Raw genomic sequence first — 25,782 nt, forward strand, 5'->3', positions numbered from 1 at the left:
GCCCGGTCTCGGGCAGGTGGCAGGTTAGATGCCCCCCATCCCCCCTGGTAACCCCCTTAACTGCCGGGGAAGTGGTTGGGGGTGAGCGCAGCGCCTGTCGGTGCACAGTGCGGGGTGTGAGCCGCCGCTCCGCCCGGCAAGGGGACGGTCAGCCCGCGCGCCGCCGCACATCCCGGCGCCCCGCGCCCGGGAGGCCCGGCCTTGGAGCACCTCCGCGGGTTGGAAAGGAAGTCGGGGCTTCATTTTCCCCACTTGTAAATACGCCCGCTGCCGTGAGCAGCCGGTTTCCTTGGTGTCAGGCTAATGCTCCTGAATGTGGGGCCTGGGCCACAGTCCCTTCTCTTGGACCCAGCCGCCCAGTCATAGTGGTCACTTTAAGGTTAACACGGTGGCGGACTAGGGGGCGTTTCATTTCTCTCACCCTCCCCTTCTCCTAGCACCCCGACATAGGAAGTGGTAAAGTTGCCTGGGCCCTGCCTGGCCGGCGTGGCTCGGCTGGTGGGAGCTGGGTCCTGTGCACGGAAAGGTGCTGGGTTCGGTCCTGGGTCCGGGCGCACACCCCGAGGCTGCGGGTTGGATCCCGGTGGGGGCGCCTGTGGGAGGCAGCCGGCTGATGTTTCTCCCTCACATCGGTGTTTCTCTCTGTGTCTCTCTACCTTCTCCTCTCTCTCCAAAGTCAATAGAAAACATTTTTAAAACGTGATTTGACAATGTGGTGTAAAGCTTTCGCTTTGGGATAAGTTAGACCTGGTTTGAGTTTTGTTCCGCCAGTTTCCTAGAATCCGTGCTGTCAGATTTTTCACTTGTGAAACGGAGATGATGGTATCCAGCAGGGTTTTCCTAAGAGCTACATGATGTAGATCAGGGATTTCCAGCAGCAGCATTATGGACATTTGAATGAGAGAATTCTTTGTGGACGGGGACTGCACTGTACTTAATTGTAAGTTTGGCGGCATCCATAGCCTCTACCCACTACTAGCCAGTAGCACCATCCCCCTCCCTCCAGTTATGACAACTAAAAAATTCTAGTTTGCCCCTGGGTGAGGGGCAAAATCATCCCCAATTAAGGACCACTGATGTAGATGATATACATAAAGTACGTACTCATAGTTTGTGATAAATTGCATTTAGGCCCTGGCCAGGTAGCTCAGTTGGTTAGAGCGTTGTCCCTATCAGCCAGGGTTGCAGGTTTGATATCTGGTCAGGGCACATACAAGAAGCAACCAATAAATACCTGAATAAGTGGAACAACAAATCAGTGTTTATTTCTCCCCCCCCCCCCCCGCCCCCATTCCCCACACCCCCCCCTCAAGTGTCAATAAATAAATAAAATAATTGCTTTTAATTTTGTTTCTGTTTTGGCAACTAGTTACAAATCAGTGGTTCCTACCAGCTGTTAGAGGAGACATCCCTCCAGGCTGTGCTGCCCATGGATTTGTCTGTGATGGTACCAGAATATTAGTATTTGGGGGAATGGTTGAATATGGAAGATACAGCAATGAGCTATATGAGTTACAAGTAAGTGTATTTCAGATTTATTATTTCAATGATATTGCTCATAATTCTTCAAAATATTTCAAAATACTTCATTAACATACTTAAAATAGTGTGAGCTTCACCTTTTATAGTTCAGAAGAAATTATTTCCACTTCACTGAAAAACTAGTTTTTTGTTTTGTTTTGTTTTTGTTTGTTTTTTTTGTTTGTTTTATTTTTCCAAGGGGAAATGGTGAAAGGGAGGAAGGGGAAAAAAGGAGAAAAAAAAAAGGAAGGGGAAGGGGGTGAAAATAAGAAAAAGCGAGACCGAGGCGCTGCCGCGTCCGCTCGAGGGGAAGGTTAGGGAGGGAGCTGAAAAACTAGTTTTTGATGTAATCTTTTTCCAATACCCAGTGGAACATTTGTATCATTAAGATATCTGTTACTTAGCATCATTGTACATATTACATGTTTATGGCTTTGTATTTTAGTGCAGTTCTTCAACCTCAGCCTGCAGCAGAAGCACTGGGAGGGCTTGTGAAAACATAGGTGGCCGGGCCCTGCCTCCAGAGATTCTGATTAATATGGTCTGTAGTGGGACCTCGCTATATGCATTCCTACCAAGTTCCCACCTGCTGCTGCTGGTCCCCAGATAATACTTTGAAAACCTCTGCCTTAGTTATAGAAATAGTTACCCTCACACTAAACTTTTTTTTTCTGGCTAGACATACAAAAGAAGGATAGCAGTTTTACATATCCTTTCTCAATTTGACACTCTTCTAAACCAGAGTCCACTGTGACAGCCCTAATTGACTTTTATTCCTGAATTGTGCATATGTTCTCAGGGCCATGATCTATGTTTTCACAAGCCCTCCAGGTGCTTGTATTGCAGGCTGCAGTTGAAGAACTGCACCAAAATACAAAAGCCTAAAAATATAACATGAGAGCATCTGGTAATTGGCAGATGTAGGTGGATTATACCTATTTACAAGCAACTAATTTTAAAAATCATTTTAGAAAGCATGTATAGCTAGAGAATAAGTTTTTGAGTTTGATTTGTTAAATTGTCTTTGTGCTTATTTAAAGGATAAAATACATATCATTAATGGAGTACCTAATTTCAGAAAGTAAGACTGCATAAATTACATTTAATCTTAAAGCTATATATAATATTTAATGTTTCACTTGGAAAATATTTTAGTACTGTTAGTGTTTATTTTTATAAGCTTAATTTGCCATTGTATAAAGTTGTGAATATGACCCTAGCTGGTTTGGCTCAGTGGATAGAGTGTCAGCCTGGGGACTGAAAGGTCCCAGGTTCTATTCTAGTCAAGGGCACATGCCCCTTTTGTGGGCTCGATCCCCAATAGGGGGCGTGCAGGAGGCAGCAGATCAATGATTCTCTCTGATCATTGATGTTTCTATCTCTCTCCCTCTCCCTTCCTCTCTGAAATCAATAAAAACATATTTAAAATAAATTTATGAATATGGAAGATTATCCAGAATTTCTATTGAAACATTTATTTTAATTCCAGAAGTTATTTGCTTAATTGTCATTTGTCCCAAAAGTACCTTTTTGGAGTCTTCTGATTGGATTCAGATTTAAATGCATTAGTATGATGTTATACTATTAGCATTATAGGAATACTTTCCTGATTTTGTCTGAGTGTATTTATGCTCTTTTTTAGGCAAGTCGTTGGTTATGGAAAAAAGTGAAACCCCATGCCCCTTCTTCTGGTTTACCTCCTTGTCCTCGGCTTGGACATAGCTTTTCTTTGTATGGTAACAAATGCTATTTGTTTGGTGGCTTGGCAAATGAAAGTGAAGATTCAAATAATAATGTTCCCAGGTATGCTGACCTTTTTTCAGGCCAAATGCTTATCTTATGATTAAGATTAAGAACATTTAGTTTCTTCCATCTTTAATTATTAGAGTGGATGAAGCTTAGCCTTTTTGCATAACTTAACAGAGAACAAATTTGTGTGCATTTATATTTTTCTTAGTCCCTGGAGTATATGTTTTCAAAACTGTGCCTTTTCTCATCAGAAATACTTATTAAATTGATACTAATATAACTGCTTATAGCAATATATTTGTATCTTTTGAACCTGCTAATGTATTTCGGTTGACCTAAGTGATCATGAAAAGTAACAAGTGGTTATTTTCACATTGATTTCTCTGGGAATTTAGTGACGAATATTTGACTACAAAATGAAGGCCATATTTTCCATTTTTCACACAGAAAGCTATTAGAATGGTTCACACAAGCAAATACTTTTGGAACCAATCCTTTCTTTTTCCAAACAGTATCACTAACCTCTTTTGTTTTCACATAGTGTTTTGATCACTCTGTCATTATAGCAGTCAGGATTTGGAAATTTAGAGTCTAAAAGGCTGTTTCTGATTCACTGCTCACTATGTGGGTCCTTTAGTAGAAGTAATCTAAGCCTGCTTTCCTTCACTGAAATCGGAGTGATTTAGTGTCATTGTGATCGCTAAAAAAGATCATTGGCATAATTTTCAAAGCACTTTGAGGTTGCCACCAGCACATAGTACAGTAGTTATTATGACCATGATAATGGGTCTTTTTACTACATTAAATTAGTGTTAGAGTCTTAGTTTTTATTTTTAAACTTTAAAAAATAACACTTATTAAAACATGGAAAATTTGGAAACTGGAGAAAAGGAAAAATAATTTATTCTACCACACTAATGCAGATACTTTTACTTTGAGCATGTCTTTTTTTCATTTTTTCTATTAAACAGTTTTTTTTAGATAAAGACGCATAAAAATTAGTATGTAAAGTTCTTTCTCAGAGCATCAATGTCCCCCACATAGGCAAACACATAATTCAATTTGATATGTATCTTTTGGGACCTTTTTCATGTAATACATTGTATTAGTCAACTTTTCTTAAGTTATTGTATGTAGCTGGCAGGCTTCTCGAGTTTATGCTACTTGAGGGTGCAAATAGATACATGCAGTGTTTTCTAAAGCCTCTGACTAAAGCTAGTACATTCAGTTCTGTTCACATTCCATTGGTCTAAGCAAGTCATAAGGCCAAGCCTTCAGGAATGATTCCAGGGATATATGTTCTGCTTACTGGAAGAGGAGAATTGGAAACATTAATTTGATCCTACAAAGACATGTATTTTCTTTTATAGGAGTGGGATCTTTCTTTCTGCTCTGTGACTTTGGACGTGTACTTGTTTGTTTTTGTTGTTTTATTCTTTTAAGGTATAGCTTAGAGCTCTTTTCATGGCAGCAGGTATATATTGACCTTGTTTTTTAAAGGCTGAAAGTAGTGTGAATTATGCAAATTACTTAACCATTCCCCTGCTGATGGACATTTAAATATCTTTCTTTTTTGCTATTAGTCTTGGCATATGTATAAATATTTTTGTAAGACTGATACTTATAAGTGGAATTTGAGGGGATGTCAAAAGGTATTTAAGTTTAAATTTTTTAGGTACTCCTGATACTCCTGAGTCAGTCTCCAAGAAAAAGACAATTTATATTCCTAATAACAGTGTACAAGAATGCCTACACCCTTGGCAATACTGAATTGTATCACTCTTCTTAATTGTTGCCAAGCTAATTGATGAATATATTACACTAGAGGCCTGGTGCACAGATTCGTGCATCAGTGGGGTCCGTTGGCTTGGCCTGAACCCTCTCTCAGTCCGGGACCCCTCGGGGGATGTCAGAGAGCCAGTTTCAGCCTGATCCCCACAGGCCAGGTGGAGGGACCCCACCGATGCACAAATCTGTGCACTGGGCCTCTAGTGTGCATATAAGATCTTTGGTTAATCTCTTCCGCTCTCCCCCCTCCTCCCTTCCCTCTGAGATTCATCAATCTGTTCCATGTTTCCATGCCTGTGGTTTCTGCTCCTGCATTGAGCATCTGCCCCCTGGTTGTCAGTGTGCATCATAGCTACTGGCCGGTTGAACAGTTGGCTGGTCAGCTGGTTGCTTAGGCTTTTATATATATAGATAAATAATTTTATTTTGATATTTTTTAAATTGGAAATGAGTTTCACTAATTGCAATTCCTATTTTGTATGGATTGCATGGATATAGCACATTTAGCTATTTTATCAGTTGATGGACATTTGGATTGTTTCCAGTTTTGGGCTTTTATGAGTAATGCTGCTGTAAACATTTACATACAAAGCTTTGTATGGACATGTATTTATTTTTCTAGATTAGAAACATAGAAAAATTACTGGGTCATATGGTAAATTTATATTTAAGTTCTTAAGAACTTCCAAGCTGTTTCCAAAGTGACTATTTCATTTTACATTCCCACCAACAATTTATGAAGGTTCTCATTTCTCCACTTTCTTGCTAACACTTGTTATTGTATGCCTTTTTTATTGTCACCAATGTAGTGGTATGTAATTGTGGTTAATTTTCCTAATGACCAATGATATTGAGCATCTTTTTATGAGCTTTTCAGCCATTTGGTGAAATTTCTATTCAACTCTTCATTGATTTTTAAATGAAGTTGTTTGTGTTCTTATTATTGAACTAGAGGCCCGATGCACGAAATCCGTGCAAGAGTAGGCCTTCCCTGGCTGCGGGCATCAGCTTCCCTCCAGCACCTGGGACCCAGGCTGCTTTCTGGCCGCCAGCAGGCACCTGGGACCCAGGCTGCTCTCTGGCTGCCAGCAGGCATCTGGAACCCGGGCTTCCCTCTGGCTGCCGGCAGGCACCTGGGACTTGGGCTTCCCTCACAGCCCTGGCTTCATCCAGAAGGTCGTCCAGAAGGACATCTGGAAGGATGCCTGGTCTAATTAGCATATTATGCTTTTATTATTATAAATTGTAAGAATTCTTTATATTCCTGGATACAAGTTTGTTTTTAATCAGAAATGTGATTTATAAATATGTTCTTCCAGTCTAGCTTGTCTTTAATTTTCTTTTTTTTCTTTTTTTTAATTAAATCTTTATTGTTCAGATTATTACATTTGTTCCTCTTTCCCTCCCCCCATAACTCCCCTCCTCTCAGTTCCCGCCCCACCCTCCGCCCTCACTCCCCACCCACTGTCCTCATCCATAGGTGCACAATTTTTGTCCAGTCTCTTCCCACATCTCCCACACCCCTTTCCCCCCCAAGAATAGTCAGTCCATTCCCTTTCTATGTCCCTGATTCTATTATAATCACCAGTTCATTCTGTACATCATATTATTTATTCACTTGATTCTTAGATTCACTTGTTGATAGATGCATGTTTGTTGTTCATAATTTGTATCTTTACCTTTTTCTTCTTCTTCCTCTTCTTAAAGGATACCTTTCAGCATTTTGTATAATACTGGTTTGGTGGTGATAACTCCTTTAGCTTTTCCTTATCTGTGAAGCTCTTTATCTGACCTTCACTTCTGAATGATAGCTTTGCTGGATAAAGTACTCTTGGTTGTAGGTTCTTGGTATTCATCACTTTGAATATTTCTTGCCATTCCCTTCTGGCCTGCAAAGTTTCTGTTGAGAAATCAGCTGACAGTCGTATGGGTATTCCCTTGTAGGTAATTGACTTTCTTTCTCTTGCTGCTTTTAGGATTCTCTCTTTGTCTTTTGCTCTTGGCATTTTAATTATGATGTGTCTTGGTGTGGTCCTCTTTGGATTCCTTTTGTTTGGGGTTCTCTGCGCTTCTTGGACCTGTAAGTCCATTTCTTTCACCAGGTAGGGGAAGTTTTCTGTCATTATTTCTTCAAATAGGTTTTCAATATCTTGCTGTCTCTCATCTTCTGGCACCCCTATAATTCTGATGTTGGTACGCTTGTAGCTGTCCCAGAGGCTCCTTACACTATCTTCACACTTTCGGATTTTTTTTTCATTTTGCTTTTCCGGTTGGGTGTTTTTTGCTTCTTTACATTTGTCTTTAATTTTCTTAATGGTGTCTTTTGAAGCACAAAGTTTTTAATTTTGTTAAGCCCAACATATTAATTTTTTATTTTATGGATCAGGCTTTTAATGTCATATATAAGAACTCTGCCTGTCTCATGCTTTTGAAGATTTGTTCCTCTATTTTCTTCTAAAAGTTTCATAGTGTTAGCTCTTACATGTATATGTATGATTCATTTTGAGTTAATTTTTTTTCCTGGGGGAAAGTAAATGTCTAAATTCATCTTTTTACATGTGGATATACAGTTGTCCCAACACCATTTGTTGAAAAGACTATCCTTTTCCCATTGTATTGCCTTAGCATCTTGGTTGAAAATCAATTGACCCAAAGTGTAAGTGTTTATTTTTGGACTCTCAATTCTGTTCCATTGATCTATATGTCTAGCCTTATGCCAGTACCACACTGTCTTGATTACTGTAGTTTTGTATTAAGTTTTGAAATTGGAAGATGTAAGTTCTTAAATATTATTCTTTCTCAAGAGTGTTTTGGCTATTTTGGGTGCTTTACATTTCTATGTAAATTTTAGGATCAGCCCTAACTGGTTTGGCTCAGTGGATGGAGCGTCGGCCTGTGGACTGAAGGGTCCCAGGTTCGATTCCGGTCAAGGGCATGTACCTTGGTTGTGGGCACATCCCCAGCAGGGGGTGTGCAGGAGGCAGCTGATTGATGTGTCTCTCTCATTGATGTTTCTAACTCTCTATCCCTCTCCCTTCCTCTCTGTAAAAAAATCAATAAAAAATATATTAAAAAAATAATAAATTTTAGGATCAGTTTGCCAATTTCTGCACAAAGTTCTGTTGGGATTTTGATAGTGATTGTGTTGAATATATAGATTGAATTGTGGAGAATTGCTATGTTACTAATATTGAGTTTTCCAATCCATGAACATGGAATGTCTCTCCATTTATGTAGACCTTCTTTCGTTTCTCTCAGCAATATTTTGAGGCTTTCAATGTACAAGTCTTGCTCTTATTTTGTTAAATTTATACTTAATTTTTTATTATTTTCGATGATGTTGTGAATAGGTTTGATTTCTTATTTTTGGATTGTTCATTACTAGTATATCGAAATACAGTTGGTCTCTGTATATTGGTCTTGTATCCTCTGACTTTACTGAATTCATTTATTATTTTAATCATATTTTCATGGATTTCAGTTTTATTATTGAGTCTTGGGAGTTCTTTGTATATTTGTTTAATATGTTCCAAATATTCATTCCAAGTCTTCTGTTTCCCATTTTCTTTTATAGAGGCCTTATTTTTGTTTATCAAGTTTGACAATATTTTATTTTATGGCTTTCTGGTGTTATATCTTGTTTAGGAAGACTCTTTTACTCCAAAACTATAAAAATAATTTTTTAGGTATTTTCTTCTAGTACATTCACAACTTTGTTTTTTGTTTAAAACATTAATACATTTAGAATGTATTTTTGTGACTACTGTTTACTTTTCTTCCTAATGGAGTTCCAATTCTCCCACCACCATTTATTAAGTAAGCCATTTTTTTCTTGTTAATTTGAAGCCCTATCTCTGTCATATCTTTATCCTCAAATAAATGGGGCTTTATCTAGATTCTAGGCTCTCTAGACCAGGAGTTCAAACTATACTTACTCTGTGGGCCAAATTTGGCCTGCTCTCTATTTTTTGTTAATAAAGTTTTATTGGAATATAGCCATGCCCATTCATTTACATATTGACTCTGACTGCTTTCTATTGAAAAAGCAGAGCTGAGTAGTTGTGACAGACTTTATGACCTGCAGAGCCTAAAATGTTTATTTTTTGACCCTTCATCAAAAAAGTTTGTCAACTCTTATGCTAGGTTCTATTCTGTTTCATTGGTATATTTATCTTTTTATCATTAATTGTGATATTTGCTGTAGGTTTCTAATATATATCTTTAATTGGATTAGTTTTCTTAAAAATCGTTTGGGAATAGGTTACTAGTTTTACCTTTAAGCCTTTTTTTAAATGCTTACCTCCTTTTTCCATATATTCTTAAATCTTATTTTAGATTGAAATAATGTTAATAAATTAATTTTTTGGTCAGTCTTTCTTAGTGATTATTTAGACCTCACAACCACAGTTATCAACATCAATTTAAATATAATTATAAATTGCTATTTTCTTTGCTCTTCTCTTTCTCTTATTCAGTGTATTTTTTCTTGGATTTCTTTTTATTTTTCCTGATTGACATCTAGAATCACTTTTTCCTAAAAAAATTATATGGCTAAACTTTGAAGTTTTATATACCTCAAATGTTTTAATTTTGCCTTCATATTTGAGTAGTAATTTAATAGGAAATAGGTTTCTGTAAACATTATTTTATTGAAAACATTCATGTCACAGATAAGAAGTTTATGCCAATTCCAAAAGTAAAAAAGTTGTATAGGACATTGTTGTATGTGACATTATAGAGTGAAAATTTAAAAAGAAAGAGAACTTGCAAAACAACATTTGTAATATGCCTCATTTATATGTATGTGGACATCCACACAGAGAGAAGTCTTACCAATTATTATCAGTAGTAATTTTTTTGTAATCTCATACCATCTAATAAATTGCTCCAAAAGTTAGTGATGCAAAAAAACCATTTTATTACGCTCAAGGATTCTGTGCATTAGGAATTCAGACAGAACATAGCAATAATGATTAGGCCCTCAGATGGGAATGCATGAATGGTCACTTGCATGTATGATGCCTCAGCTGAGATGGCTGAAGGGTGGACTCAGCTGGGACTGTCACCCTTTGTGCCTACATATGGCTCCTCTAGATGGTGGTTGTGTGATAGTTGGACTTACATTGTGGTTCAAGATTTCATAGTGGAGCTGTATTGGCCTTCTGAGACTCAGCCTCAGAAGTCACATAATGTCATTTCATCATACACTACTAGTTAGAGCAGTCACAGGCCTGCCCAGAATCAAGGGAGAGGACATAGACCCTACCTCCTGGTGGGAAGAGTGTCACAGAATTTATGGCTATGTTTTAAAACTATATTGGTTATTGTCATGGACAAGAGTTTTGGCTAAATGATGGCAGAATTTTTTAGATCTCTTCTGTTCTACTTACCCCAGAAGGGTGTCTGATACACAGTAGTGTTTGGTAAATATGTGTTGATGATTAGGTATGGGGTTTCTGCTCTCATAATGTTTTTCTGTATTATATGAATTTTCATAGTAAGCATATATTACCTTTGTAAGTAGAAAAAAATGAAAGGTATACATTATGCTAATGTTTTCATTTTTTTAATATCTTAGATATTTAAATGATTTCTATGAATTGGAGCTACAGCATGGTTCTGGTGTTGTGGGTTGGAGCATTCCAGTGACTAAAGGGATTGTGCCTTCTCCAAGAGAATCTCACACAGCTGTTATATATTGCAAAAAAGATTCTGGGAGTCCTAAAATGTATGTTTTTGGTGGAATGTGTGGTGCTCGCCTGGATGACCTATGGCAACTTGACTTAGGTAAGCTTAACTTGATTCAGGCTCAAGAACTGGTTATCACTGATAAAAGCAAATATAAAAATTGCTTTGAAAAATATTTTTTATTACAGTATTGATTGAGTTGCACTTAGATTTATTTATAACTAGAGGCCCGGTGCATGAATTCATGCACCAGTGGGGTCCCTCGGCCTGGCCTGGGGGATCAGGCTGAAACAGGCTCTCCGACATCCCCCAAGGGGTCCCAGATTGCAAGAGGGTGCAGGCCAGGCCAAGGGACCCCATCAGTGCACAGTCAGGGCTGGGGAGGGAAGCGGGAGGTTGGCCAGCTGGGGAGGGACCATGGGAGGACTCCAGGGTGTGTCTGGCCCATCTTGCTCAGTCCCAATCGGCCAGACCCCAGCAGCAAGCTCACCGATTAATCGGAGCATCTTCCCCCAGTGGTCAGTGCACATCATAGTGAGTGGTTGAGCAGCCTTAGCATATCATTAGCATATTATACTTTGATTGGTTGAATGGATGACTGGACATTTAGCATATTAGGCTTTTATTATATAGGACTAGCACTGTAGACATCACCAGGGGCAGCAGGGTGTGATGTGAATGGTTCCTGCCGATCAATTAGATTGAACAAATGAGTGTTTATGACAGTGACTCTCCTGTATTTCCTGCCAGTAGGATCACCATATGTCCTGGTTTGCTTTAATGGTCCTAGTTCATGCTTATTATCCCATAGCATCCACTTTCACTCTGTGAAGTGTCCCAGTTGGGGATGATCAAATTTATATCGTTACTCTTATCTACAGGAAATGTAGCATTAGTAATGTTACTGCTGGTCAGCGAAAAACCTTGGGTACCTCTTTTTTAAAAAATCCTCATCCAAAAAAATAAAAATAAAAAATTCTCATCCAAGGATATGCTCTTTTCTGATGAGAGAGGGGGGGTGGGGGAAGGTGGGAAGAGAGATATATCAATGTGAGAGAAACATCAATTGGTTGCCTTCTTGCATGCTCCCCAACAGGAATCCAACCCGCAACCTTTCAGTGCTTGGGGTGATGCTACAACCAACTGAGCCATACCAGCCATGGCTTGAGTAGCCCTTTTTAAAAAGATCCTAGGAATAAATAATTAGGGAGTAGGTATGCCTCTTACTTTTGACTGTCTCTGCCCAGTGTACTCTTACTTAAAATATTAAAATCCCTAATGTCCCAATTCAGAATTCATGGTATTCTAAATACATCTATTACAAGTACTAACAATAAAGTGTAAATAGATTTCTGTGACTAGCAATTTATGTCAGTTGGAAATGTTTAAAATGAAATCCAAGTAACAGTTTTGAAATATTTTTGCTTTATTTTAGTAAGACCTTTTTGGTTTTAATTTTTAAAATTCTGCAAGTTGAGATAGTTTGCTGTTATTAGATCAAGTTGCTAATATACTTATTTTTTCTTTTAGAAACTATGTCATGGTCAAAACCAGAAACTAAAGGGACAGTGCCACTTCCACGAAGCCTTCACACAGCCAGTGTTATAGGAAACAAGTATGGTGCTTTTTTGTTTTCACAGTTTTTAAACTGAATAGAAACATCGAACAGACTGTCAAACCTCAGAGGGAAGGCAGGGAGAGTGGAGGGAGGGTAATGGGGGAAAAGGGGGACAGATGTAATACTTTCAAAAATAAAGATTTATTTTTTTAAATAAAGAAAGATATACACAAAGAAGAGTGATGCTACCTGTTTCTTAGAAATATATTACTGAATTTAATAATGTTTGTGCTTACTGAAGCTAAAAAAATATGCCTACAGAAGCTAAAATGCTTAATGTGCCATTTTCTTATCATGCTGCCTCTTACACTTCTTTACATTCCTTACAATGCCTTGCACAGAGTACGTATTACGTAAGTGTAACGCAAAGTGTTGTCAAAGTGATCAGTCCTCCATTGACAGGTTTGACACACCTCACTCTTCCTTTTTACATATTTTTGGTAGTGCTTGATTTGTACTCGGCTATTACTCAGTATGTACATTCCATGGTTATACTTTTGATGGAGTTATGATTAGACTACAGACTCTGAAACTAGATTGCCTGAATTCAAGTCCCAGCTTTGCTGTTTGTGCTATATGACCCGGGGCAAGGAAACCTAACCTATTTGTACCTAAATCTTCTGAAATATAAAATGCTGATGATAATAATACCTGCTTCACAAAGTTGTCAGGAGAATTAAATGGGTTAATACATTTAAAATATTTCAAACAGTGCCTGGTACATAGAGGCACTTAATGGTTAGCTATTACTGTCGTCAACAAGTAAGTGCCCTTATTTGTGCAACACTGGGCCAGAATTAGTTTTTTTTTAAAATATATTTTTATTGACTTCAGAGAGGAAGGGAGAGGGAGAGAGAGATAGAAACATCAGTGATGAGAGAGAATCATAGATCGGCTGCCTCCTGCACGCCCCACACTGGGGATGGAGCCCACAACCCGGGCACGTGCCCTGACCCGGAATCGAACCGTGGCCTCCTGGTTCCTAGGTCGATGTTCAACCACTGAGCCACGCTGGCCGGGCTTGAACTAGTATTTTTAAAAATAAAATTTTAAGTATTTAATTAAATAGAGACTTTACCCTAAAAGCAGTGTGTTTGGAAACAGTTGTAATTTAGATCCTCATTACTTCTTTTTAAAATTTTTTACTAAATTGCCCTAGCTGATTTGGCTCAGTGGATAGAGCTGCAGCCTGTGGATGGAAGGATCCCAGGTTCGATTCCAGTCAAGGGCACAGACCTCGATTGCAGGCTCCTCCTCCTGGTTGGGGCTTTTGCAGGAGGCAACCAATCGATGTGTTTCTCTCACATCTATATTTCTCTCTGTCTTTCCCTCTCTCTTCCACTCCCTAAAAATCAATGGAAAAATATCTTCAGGTGAGGACTAAACAAATGAAAACAAACAAAATTTTATTAAACTTACTGGAGTGACACTGGTTAATAAAATTATATAAGTTTCAAGTATACAATCCTGTAATACATTATCTGTATATTGCATTGTGTGTTCACCACCCAAAGTCGTCTCCTTCTGTCATCTTATTTATTAGTTTGTTTTTCAAAATAGACAAACAAAATATGTTTTAGGAAACAGCTAGTTGTAATTTAGAACCTCACTAGTTCCTTTTATTTAAAAACATTTTTTAATTTATTGATTTGAGAGAGAGAGAGCGAGAGACATCATTTTTATACATTCATTGATTGATGCTTGTATGTGCCCTGACCAGGGATCAAACTTGCAATCCTGGTGCATCCAGACAGTGCTCTAACCAACTGAGCTACCCAGCTAGGACTCATTAGTTCTTTTTAAAAAGTAGACATTTCTTAAAACAGCAGAACCCTTTTATAAAATGTAGCTTTTCATTGGAACTCTAATATATAAGAGATTAAAAATAGAGCTTCTCTGGTTAGCTTGAAATCACATGGGACCCAAGCTCTACTGGATGAGCCTTTCTCCTTCATTAGCCATTAGGGGTGTCTCAAGAACTGTGAGGGCCCTAAGAACATAGTTTAAAGTTTTTTATTTGAGTGATATCAGTGGCCAGACTAATAAGAAACTTAATCCTCTTTGGTTACTATATGCATACAATTCTAAATTTGACTTTGAATGTCATGGATCATTTGAGTATCTTTCTGACTGAGATACCCTTAGTATATTACATCAGTATTGATTTTCAAATGTATAATAATTGAAATATTTCCCACTTTGAATAACTTGCCAGAGAGAGATCATTTTGATTCTTTATTGCTTCATAAAATTGTAAACACTTGAAAGAAGTCTACTTTATTCATTATCTTATTTCCATTACCTTGGCATTGACAAGTGAGTGAATAGTTCTATAGCTTGGTGTCAACAAATAAGACATTTAAGTCTATTATTAGGATTTTAAATCTAAATAAAATTAAAGCTTTAGGAAAAAATTTAACTACTTTATGTTCTTTTTGTTTGTTTGTTTTTTAGGATGTACATTTTTGGAGGATGGGTTCCACATAAGGGGGAAAATATTGAGGCTTCATCTCAAGATTGTGAATGGAAATGTACCAGTTCATTTTCTTACCTAAATCTGGGTGAGTCTTTTAAGAGTTGCTTAATCAAATAAAATGTATTAACAAAAGAATTTTTGTTTTGTTTAAGAATAACAGATTAGTCATGGATATTTCTATCTTTTTAGATACAGCAGAGTGGACCACCCTAGTATCAGATTCTCAGGAAGATAAAAAAAATTCAAGACCAAGACCAAGAGCTGGGCACTGTGCTGTTGCAATTGGCACACGATTGTATTTTTGGAGTGGAAGAGATGGCTACAGAAAAGCACTGAATAGTCAAGTTTGCTGCAAAGATCTTTGGTATCTTGATACTGGTAGGTAAGAATATTCAACAGATAAAAATTTTCCTTTAGGTAAATAAGTATTGAAATAATGTCTGTCTTTTGAGACATTATTCCACTGCTTATCTTTCCCATAATTAAAAATACATAGGAGCCCTAACCGGTTTGGCTCAGTAGATGGAGCATCGGTCTGTGGACTCAAGGGTCCCAGGTTTGATTCCAGTCAGGGACATGTACCTTGGTTGCGGGCACATCCCCAGTGGGGAGTGTGCAGGAGGCAGCTGATCGATGTTTCTCTCTCATCGATGTTTCTAACTCTCTATCCCTCTCCCTTCCTCTCTGTAAAAAAAAAAAAATCAATAAAAAAAATACATAGGAGATGGGTAGAGGGGGCAAAAAGGGGAGAAATGGGAGACATCTATAGTACTATCAGCAATTAAAAAATACAAAAAAAATAAATATACATGCAAGAGCCCTGGACAGAGTGGCTCAGTTGGCTGGAGCACCATCACATATTCTGAGAGGTTGTGGGTTTGATTCCTGGTCAGGGCATATACTTAGGTTGCGGGTTTGATTTCTGGTCAGGACACGTACAGAAGGCAACCTATTGATGTTCTCTCTCACATCGATGTTTCTCTCTGTCTCTCCCTCGACCTCTTCTCCTTCTCCCTCCTTTCCTCTCTCTCTCTCTGAAATCAATACACATATCCTTGGAGGAGGATTTAAAAAATTCATGGAAGAAATAATATATGTAGACTACTATATATATCCATTCACACTCCAGGAGAGTTTCTTAATTTCCCTCTCCTTGAGGGTAGACTGGATTTAGTGACTCCCTTCCAAAGAATAGAGTACGAAAGGGAAAAGATAGAAGCTTTACAGTGGAGAAACCTGGCAAACAGCACCTTAAGTGAGTAATCAAGGTTCATATCACTAGAGATAAGTCAAGTTGATATCATTTGCCCCTGCCTCCCATATCATGAGATAAGAAGAAACTTCACCCTTGTGATATCCCAAAAATCCATTACTCCATTCTAACTGTGAGAACATATCAGACAAACCCAAAGTGAGGGACATTCTATTCTGCAGACTGTGTGAACAGTACTGTTCAAATTTTCAAAATGATGGAAAACAAGGAAAGACTGAGAAATAGTCACAAATTGGAGGAGTCTAAGGAGACATGAAGACTAAATGCAAGGTGATGCCCTAGATTGGATCCTGAAACAAAAAAGACATTAATTAAAAAACTGGTGAAATCTGAATAGTCTGTAGTCTATGTTAATTTCTTTTTTTAATTGATTTTTTAAAGAGAGAGGAAGAGGGAGATAGAGAGAAACATTGACTTGTTCCAGTTAGTTATGCATCAGTTGGTTGATTCTTATATGTGCCATGACCAGGGATTGAACCCACAACCTTGGCGTATCAGGAAGATGCTCCAACCAACTGAACTACCCGGCCAGGGCCTCCAATGTTCATTTCTTAGTTTTAACAGATGTGTTAGCATTAAGGGGAAACAGGAAAGGATATATGAGAATTCTTTGCAATTTTTCTATAAATCTAAAATTATTCCAAAATAAAAAGATTTTTAAAAAAAGTATTATAACACCAAAAATATTTTAAAGATGGAACTCACATCTATTTTTTCAATAAATATTCCTTGATTGACAGCTATGTACCAGAAATTGTTCCAAATGCTAAAAATACAGCAGTGAACAAGACTGATAGTTTCCCTGCTTTCAAAGATCTCATATTCTAAGAGAGTATGAGGGCAGGGAGATGACGGGCAATAATCCAACAAATTAACAAAATAAGTTCAGTTTCTGGTCAGTATGTGAAGACAGTAAGAGAGAACAATGAGATAGTGATGGGGGGGTGTTGTTACTAGGAATGAAGGGAGGGGTGGCTACTTCAGAATGGGGAGTTAGAAAAGAATGAGATGGCATTTGGGATGTAATCCCAATGGTGAGAAGATGCCATCCATGTAAAAAGCTGGAGGAAAACTAGAAGAGGAGTGAGTGAATAGCAAGTGCAAGGGCCCTAAGATGGGAATATTTGGCATGTTTGGGAATAGATTTAAGCTGAGGAAAAGTGGAGAGTGCAGGAATGGAGGTTAGAGACGTGACTATAGGACAGATCATGAAGGGCCTCCAACACCGTAGTAGAGTTTAAATTGTTTTTAAAGTACAATAGTAAGTTACTTATTAGTTTGAAGGAGAGGCATGCTATGATCTATTGAACATTTTGGAACAGTCACTGCACTTGTGTGGAAAATAAATGATAGCGGTCAAAAGTGCACACATGGGAGACAGAAGGCTTTTGCAGTAGACAAGGAAGTCAGACAATAGTGGTGACAATGGAGATGAGAAGAAATGGATAAATTCAGAATATATTTTGGAGTTCTTGTTGATGGAACTGGCTGATGAATTGGCTGTGGCAGATGACAGAAAGAGAGGAGTGGAGGATGAAGTTTTTTGCATGAAAAATGTGGTGGTATTTCCATTTACTGAGATGGGGAAGACAGATGAGAAAACAAGCTTTGGGGAAATTGAGTTCTATTTAGACTGTGCTAGACCATGAAATAACAAGATCAAGTAGGCAGGTTAGTGAATAAAGAAGTCTGGAGGCCAGTAGAAAAATCAGATCTGGAGATGTAATATGTGTTATATGAGAAAAGCAGATGATAAAACATACCTATGTTTTTTAAAGTGTATAAATAGAAAAATCTTGAAAGATTCACTGTGTACCACAATATTATCTACGGGGCTAGATCAGACATTTCTTAAAAGGCTTTCTCTCTTATCTGTATTATCTATAATAGCATATATTACTTTGGTAATGTAAAAACAGTTTAATTTTAAAATTAGGATAATGAAAAAATAATAAGTGAAAAAAGTTAGAGACTATGAAAGAAGCACATACTAGCAAGCGGAAGAAAAATATAGAAAATCCAATGTACTGATTCATATTTGAAATTGGGAATTATTAAGTGAAGTCCAAAGATAAGCTTCAGTCTCTGAGACTGGAAGAAAAATGTGTGCATGTAAATTTTTCTCAGTAGCAGATATGTCACTTTAAGCAGAGTCTCTAAGAGATCTATGACTTTTATAACACTTATTTTTATTTACTTACTAATGGAAGAAAGAGAGAGGAAGGGCGAGAGAGAGACAGACAGACAGACATTGACTTGTTCCATTTATTTATGCATTCATCGGTTGATTCTTTAAAAAAAAAATGTGTGTGTGTGTGTGTGTGTGTATTATTGATTTCAGAGAGGAAGGGGGTGGGGAGAGAGAGAAAAACAGCAAAGATGACAGAGAATCATTGATTCGCTGCCTCCTGCATGCCCCCTACTGGAGATTGAGCCCACAACCCAGCCATGTGCCCTTGACTGGAATTGAGCCTGAGACCCTTCAGTTCACAGGCTGACGCTCTATCCACTGAGCCAAACCAGCTAAGACCATCGGTTGATTCTTGTATGTGCCCTGACAGAGTATCAAAGTTACAGCCTCAGTGCATCAGGATGACACTATAACCAATTGAGCTACCCAGCCAGGGCCCTGGATCTGGGACTTTTAAAAGGATAAAAGTCATTGGCTTTAAATAGCCATTTTTTCCATAAATCTTTCCCTAAAAGGAGTTAGACATGAATATTTATCTAAAAGTAATTATGGTTCTCTGTGTCAGTCCCTCCATCAGAGGGCAGGCTCTCTCTGTCTGTCCCTCAAGTCAGAGGGCAGATACTTAAAAAAATAAAAAATAAAATAAAAGTAATTATGGCCACTAATCATAAGGGCCATTTTGCTTTTCCTTTTGATAAGTTAGCATCAATTTTGTGGGTGGTGTATGAGGGCTCTTCACTTTTAAACTTTGTGCACTTGATAATATTTAAAAGAGTAATACAATTCCATTAGGCTTTTTATGAATAGTGGTCTTTTGCTCCCACTCTCCTCCCATTATCCTTGCCTCACAAGCATCTGTTTTTAACTCTGTTCATTCTTCTTTGATATTTACTTCCATATCTACATATAACATGTATATACTGTTACTTGGATTTTTTTCAGTTTAGGCATAATATGCTCACTTTCTACTATAGAAGTTAAGGATTTATCTTTCCCCACCATTCCCTACTTCCTATTCTCTGAATATAAATACACCAACATTTTGTTAGAGGAATATTCAATGTTTATATCATGATTATGTAAACATTGTTCACAGGTGGGCCATATAGAGTATGCTGAATACCTTCCTTGTCCTATTTTTTATTTGCCATGGATTAATAACTATCACTTTTGTTTTAGATTTGTATATTTTTTACCACTAATTCAATCCATACTCTGTTATTTGCTTAAATTTTCTCTCATCTCCTTATGGTTAGATGCATCAGATGTTCTATCAAATTTCATCATCTTGAAGAGATTACTTCTGCTTCAATCTGGGTGATTGCTCTCTACAGATTGAGCACAGCTATCATCTTGGAGTCTCCCTTCAGCATCCTCCTGGGGATATGTTTTGCCTCTCACTTGTACCGGATTTCCTGTTTCCTGGATCCTGTGTTTTTCCCTATCTTAGTTTATGTCCTCATTTTTTGTGGAACACATCCCAGGAAAAGGGTGCATAGGTGACAATTTATTTTGAGATCTTGCATTATTTGAAAATATGTTTAGTCTTCCTTTTGACGTAACTGACGGTTTGCATGGAAATATGATTCTACATTAGAAATCATTACCCTTAAGAATTTTGAAAACATTGTTATGTTGTATTCAAGCTTCTAGTGTTTTTGTTGAGAAATTTGAACCACTTCTGATTTTTGCTCCTTTTAAATGTGTCCTTTTCCCTCACTCCTGATAACATTTAGGATTTTTTTCTTCATCCCCAACTTGTTCTTAATTTTCATGATGATGTGCTTGTTGTGTGCCTGTTTTTAATTCATTGTTTTGAGTACTCAGTGGACTCTTTCTGGAATTTCGTGGTCTTCAGTTCTGGGAATTTTCCTGATTTATTTCATTGATTTGCACCCTACTATTTTCTCTCTTCTCTCTTCATGTAACTTCTGTTAAATGCTTGGTTTACCTCCTGTAACCATACTTTTGTTCAGGTGTAGGTTGCTGTACTTTGAGTAACATAAATAAATTGGATTGTTAATAGGGTCATGGAGGAATAGACAATGGGAATAGTTAAAGGATCTAGGCTTAATTATCCTCTAAATTAGGCCCATCAAATTTTTTCTGTAATGGCTCAAGTAGTAAATATTTTAGGTTTTGCAAGCTGTATGGTCTCTGTTATAACTACTCAACTCTGTTGTTGTACCATGAAAGCAGTCATAGACAATACCTAAAAAAATGAGCATACCTTCAGTAAAACTTCATTTACAAAAAATTCACATGAGCTATAGTTTGTTGACTGCTACTCTAAAAGATACAAAGAGATATTAGATGTACTCTGTAGGGGTTAAGTTATCATTTATAGATTCCAGTTCACTAGAAGAATTAACTGTCTTATATAACTGTGCAAAGATGTGATATACTACCTCTGGAATTGTGAGTTCTGTGGTTTGGCAGGTAAACTAAAAGAGGAAAAAGATATCGTAGAAATAATCTCAGTTCCTTTTTTCAAGTTCTAAGAGTCTGTAATTTTTATTTGTTTTGGAAATGTTGGTAATATTTTATACCACAGTAATTACCTGTTTTGGATAGTACAAGTTTTGATAAAAGGGTATTAACTTCAAAGAGGTTATGTTGTTCCAAAATATCATACCCAAATCACCTAGCATTAACAGTATTTCTAACATGTATACTGTTGCCTAAAAATTGACTCATAAAATTAAAAACTTAGAGTAGGTAAAATTATGTAGCTATTACTATATAATACTTCCCCTCACTTCTAGGATTAAACATTTTTTTTTTTCTGAATCTGATGATTCAAATAGGTTGGAACTACATTATTTTTAAATTTATTTATATAAAGGATTAAATAAAAAAATAGAACCCTAAACTATTTTCACTTGACCTTCCATAGCTGTGTTTATTTGAGTAAATTTTTTCCCTCTTGGTAAACAGATGAAATATTCATTGCTGACATTTTCAGAGCTCCAGGTCTACACAAACTTTTATATGCAAACTATTGACACATTTGAAGCTTATAATATCAATATCAATATTGTTCTTTAGAGAAACCACCAGCCCCATCACAAGTACAACTGATCAAAGCCACTACCAACTCTTTTCATGTCAAATGGGATGAAGTGCCTACAGTTGAGGGCTATCTTTTGCAGTTGAATACCGACTTGCCATACCAAGCTGCATCGTCAGATTCTTCAGCAGCAACAAATATGCAAGGTAAATTGCATACTTAACATAAATTGTCCCACTTATAGCATGTATGCTTTTTTTTTTTTTAAGATACTAAAAAGCCTATGAGTAGGCCTGGTGTAAGAAATCTTATATGATGTTTCCTGTCTGGTAAATCAAATATGTTGTGTTTCAACTTTGTAACTTGACTGTTTTACAATTACAATGTAGTAGAACTCAGATATGTAGGGTAGCCTGTTTCTTCAGTTCATTTTGATGGACTTTCTTAATTTGACAAGCTCCTTAACTCCAGGAGATGATTTTAATTAGCTTTCATACGTATTTTGGCTTCCCCCCCACCCCCCAAATATTTTTAACTAACAGGTACTTGGAAAATAAAAGCGAATTTAATTTTACATGTTCCCCAAGAAATGATTTCAGTCAATTATTAAGAAAGCAGATAAACTTTGATAAAGATAACTACTTTTTAACCTTTAACATTTAACTCTTGAAAATTTTTTTATTGTAATATATTTTATTGAAGCTAATTTAGATCATATCAGTCTGAACTTTCTTATTCTTGCAGGAGTCAGGATGGACCCTCACAGACAGGACAGTAATAGCATCATTCCTAACAATGTAAGTTTACAAAAATTTAGGATGATAAATGAATGTGTATGGTTACAGTCCCATGTTTTAATATTGTTAGCATATTACCTTAGGACAGGAGTTTTCAATCCTGGCTGTACATCAGAATCACCTGTGAGATTAAAAAATAAACACATAGATTCCCAAGCCTTTCCCCAGATCTAGTAGTAGCAGAATCTTTAGGATGATGCTCAGGTAGCTGTGTTTTTAAAGCAAGGTCCATAGATCATGGTGACAGTAGCCTGAATTAAAAACCCCTGACCTCATTACACATGGCATCAGGGGCTAATCCATTATTTATACTTTTGCCATTTCTAAATATTATACACATTTTAAATTTCTAAAGGTGTACTTTCAAAATATATATGAAATATATTTCCTTAACTATGTATTTTGTTTACCAAAGAATATGAGTTGCTAAGTTGAGCACCGGTGTGTGTGAGGTTATCTCTTGTTTATGAAGGGCTCCACAGTAGGTTTTTGTAGAGATTAATGAATAAGCTTACTAGGATTTACACTGATTTTATCTGGCAAACTGTGCTTTACATTCACAGTACATTCTTTTCAAGGGAAATGATGTAGATATAGGCTCAGGTGTTCCGAACATGGCAGAGGACCTGTAATAAGCAAAAAAGACTATTATGCCAAAAAGGGGATATAACAAATAAAGCCCATACAGTCATTTCTGAATAGCCCATATTAATAGACTCACACAAACACATATATAGTAATCCCCCCCTTTTCTGTGGGGAGGTAACTTCAAGACCCCCAGGGGATGCCTGAAACTGTGGATAGTACCAAACACTATATATTGTTTTTTCCTGTACATACCTATGATAGAGTTTAATTTATAAAATAGGCACAATAAGAGATTAACAACAATAGTTAATAATAAAATAGAACAATTGTAACCATAGACTGTAATAAAGGTTATATGAATGTGGTCACTTGTTTCAGGAGATCCCTTGCTAAAGCCTTCATATGGGCTAAGTGCTTTCTGCACAACATGTTGGAACCCATTTTCTGTTTATTCTTTCACCCACAGATTTAATGTCTTCTCCATCTTAAGCACTTACCATGTACTGTGGCTGTAACTTTCTCAGTTTTAGGTGCGGTAGCAAAACTAGCACAAATTTCTTTTTTCTTCACAATTTCACAGATAGAAGGTTTGTTCTTATCATAGATCTTAGCAACCTCACTATATGATTTTTAAAAATTTCCTTGTTGAGAACTTTCACCTTTTCACTTAAAGAAAACACTTTATAGCTTCTCTTTGGCATATTTAAATTGCCAACATCACAACTCTTGCACTTTGGGGCCATTGTTAAGTAAGAGTTATTTGAAGGCAAGCTCTGCGATACCACAACAGTCCATCTGATAACCAAGATGGCTTTTAAGCGACCAGTGGGTAGGTAGTGTATACAGCATGGCTACCTTGAACAAAGGGTGGATTCTCATCCAGGCAGGATGGAGTGGGACAGCGGGAGATTTCACCATGCTACTCAGAAAAGCATGCAGTGTAGAACGTTTGAATTATTTATTAGTTGTTTATTTCTGGAATTTTCCATTTAATATTTTTGGCCCATGGTTGGTTGACAGCAGGTAACTGAAATCACAAAAAGCGAAACTATGGCTAAGGGGTGCTATACACACATATATTATATGTTGAGTTTATATTTTATTTATATACTAGAGGCCCAATGCACAAAATTCATGCAAGAGTAGGCCTTCCTTCCCCTGGCTGCTGGCACCAGCTTCCCTCTGGCACCCTGGACCCAGGCTTCCCTCCGGCCACTGGCAGGCACCCAGGACCCGGGTTTCCCTTGCAGCCTGGCTTCATCAGGAAGGTCGTCTGGAAGGACATCTGGTCTAATTACCATATTATTCTTTTATTATAGAGTCTTAAAAAATTTTAGATATACTACAAGGTTTATAATGAAGTATAATAATTGCCCACTCTGTCCCTCTTGATTATGCCTCTCTAGAGACAGATATTCCTTTATGACTATTTGAGTTGGATTTTTGGAGGAATCTCCCGAAACGTGTTGAATCTGCTATGTTTAACCAAAAATCCTCAGGGCTTATTTTTTTCTCATTTTGAACATTTCTAGTTAGACTAGATAGATACCTGATTTTTAAGCAAAGAGTACATTAGAGACATTACAACATGGAGACTTTGGAGTGACATACACCTTGGTTCAAATTCTAGCTCTGTTATTACTGACTCCCTGACTGTGGGTAGATTATTTATGGTCTCTGAATCTCATTTTTTTCATGAATAATAGGGGTCATATTATTCAACTTAAAGAATTCCTGTCACATAGTATAATGCTTCCTAATGGTCGTGGCTAGCATCATTATTTATTAACAGTAGCACCATCACTATCAATTAGAAGAGAAGTATAGGGCATGTTAAGTCTCCTTAGAACCATGCGAAATTATAGTTGACAATTAGTTATAAAAGTAACAAAAAAACAGGTAACTAAAAAGGAGCAGCAATATTGGAGTATCAATGAAATCAGATCATTTTTATCGTTCATTGGACCTATAAGTATCCTATATAATAAAACACTAATATGCAAATTGACCAAACTGTGGAATGACTGGTCGCTATGATGTGCACTGACCACCAGGGAGCAGGTGCTCAATGCAGGAGCTGCCCCCTGGTGGTTAGTGCACTCCCACAAGGGAAGCACTGCTCAGCCAGAAGCTGGGCTCACAGCTGGTGAGCGCAGTGGCAGTGGCAGGAGCCTCTCCCACCTCTGCTGCAGGCGGACAGTAAGGAGCGAGGGGTCCCAGACTGCGAGAGCCCTGGACTGCGAGAGGATATCTGACTGCTGGATATCCCTAAGGGGATCGGGCCTAAGCCGGCAGGTGGACATCCCCCAAGTAGTCCCGGACTGCGAGAGAGCGCAGGACTGTGAGAGAGCGCAGGCTGGGCTAAGGCACTTCCCCCACCCCAGTGCACAAATTTCATGCATCAAGCCTCTAGGGGAATTTGTGGTCTGGGCCCTGGTGCCATTTGTTGCGCCCTGAGGGATCCTGAAAGAGTGAAGTTACTAGTCTATATAATAAAAGCCTAAGTGACTATTACGGTGGAACAACCAGAATGACCAGTCATTATGAAGTGCACTGACCACCAGGGGGCAGACGCTCAACGCAGGAGCTGCCCCCTGGTGGTCAGTGCGCTCCCACAGGGGGAGTGCTGCTCAGCCAGAAGCTGGGCTCACGGCTGGTGCGCGCAGCAATGGGAGCCTCTCCCACCTCCGCAGCAGTGCTAAGGAGCAGCGAGCTGAGCAGTAAGGAGCAGCGAGTAGGCGGGCGGTAAGGTGCGAGGGGTCCTGGACTGCAAGAAGGTGCAGGCCGGGCTGAGGGACCCCCTCCCCTCCAGGGCACGAATTTCATGCACTGGGCCTCTAGTTGTAATATAATAACTGATACTCACATTAATGACTTGAAATAGAAAAAAGTTTAAATGTGTTCTTTATAGTATGTTTACTAAGAAAAGTAAAATATAATTAGAATGATTCCTATCTAAAATGTTTAATGGTAAAGTATATTGATATGTCTGTGTATTAAATATTGATATCTATATGGGAAGTTCAATTATACAGAATAATTATTTTGCTTGAAGAGTCCATGTAACTGAGATTTTACTTTTA

At 37.8% G+C, this 25,782-nt stretch overlaps 1 protein-coding gene across 7 annotated transcripts in view; it reads left to right on the plus strand.

Moving 5' to 3' along the window:
• The window catches only part of HCFC2 (host cell factor C2), a 63,214-nt gene that overhangs the window by 687 nt on the left and 36,745 nt on the right, over window positions 1-25,782 (plus strand). For 5 of the 7 annotated variants that reach the window (XM_070410934.1, XM_070410936.1, XM_070410935.1 and 2 more), the window contains exons 2-9: window positions 1,370-1,518; window positions 3,164-3,324; window positions 10,637-10,845; window positions 12,277-12,361; window positions 14,819-14,925; window positions 15,030-15,218; window positions 21,353-21,520; window positions 22,059-22,111. In XM_070410934.1, coding sequence (XP_070267035.1) covers window positions 1,370-1,518; window positions 3,164-3,324; window positions 10,637-10,845; window positions 12,277-12,361; window positions 14,819-14,925; window positions 15,030-15,218; window positions 21,353-21,520; window positions 22,059-22,111 — 1,121 coding nt within the window. Of the gene's footprint in view, window positions 1-453; window positions 941-1,369; window positions 1,519-3,163; window positions 3,325-10,636; window positions 10,846-12,276; window positions 12,362-14,818; window positions 14,926-15,029; window positions 15,219-21,352; window positions 21,521-22,058; window positions 22,112-25,782 lie in introns of those variants that run through there. The other 2 variants (XM_070410937.1, XM_070410938.1) reach the window with 2 other exon arrangements.

The sequence above is a fragment of the Myotis yumanensis genome, unplaced genomic scaffold (genome assembly GCF_028538775.1).
Source record: "Myotis yumanensis isolate MYYU_CA2020_CCGP unplaced genomic scaffold, mMyoYum1.0.hap1 SCAF_3, whole genome shotgun sequence".
In the NCBI taxonomy this organism is placed as follows: domain Eukaryota; kingdom Metazoa; phylum Chordata; class Mammalia; order Chiroptera; family Vespertilionidae; genus Myotis; species Myotis yumanensis.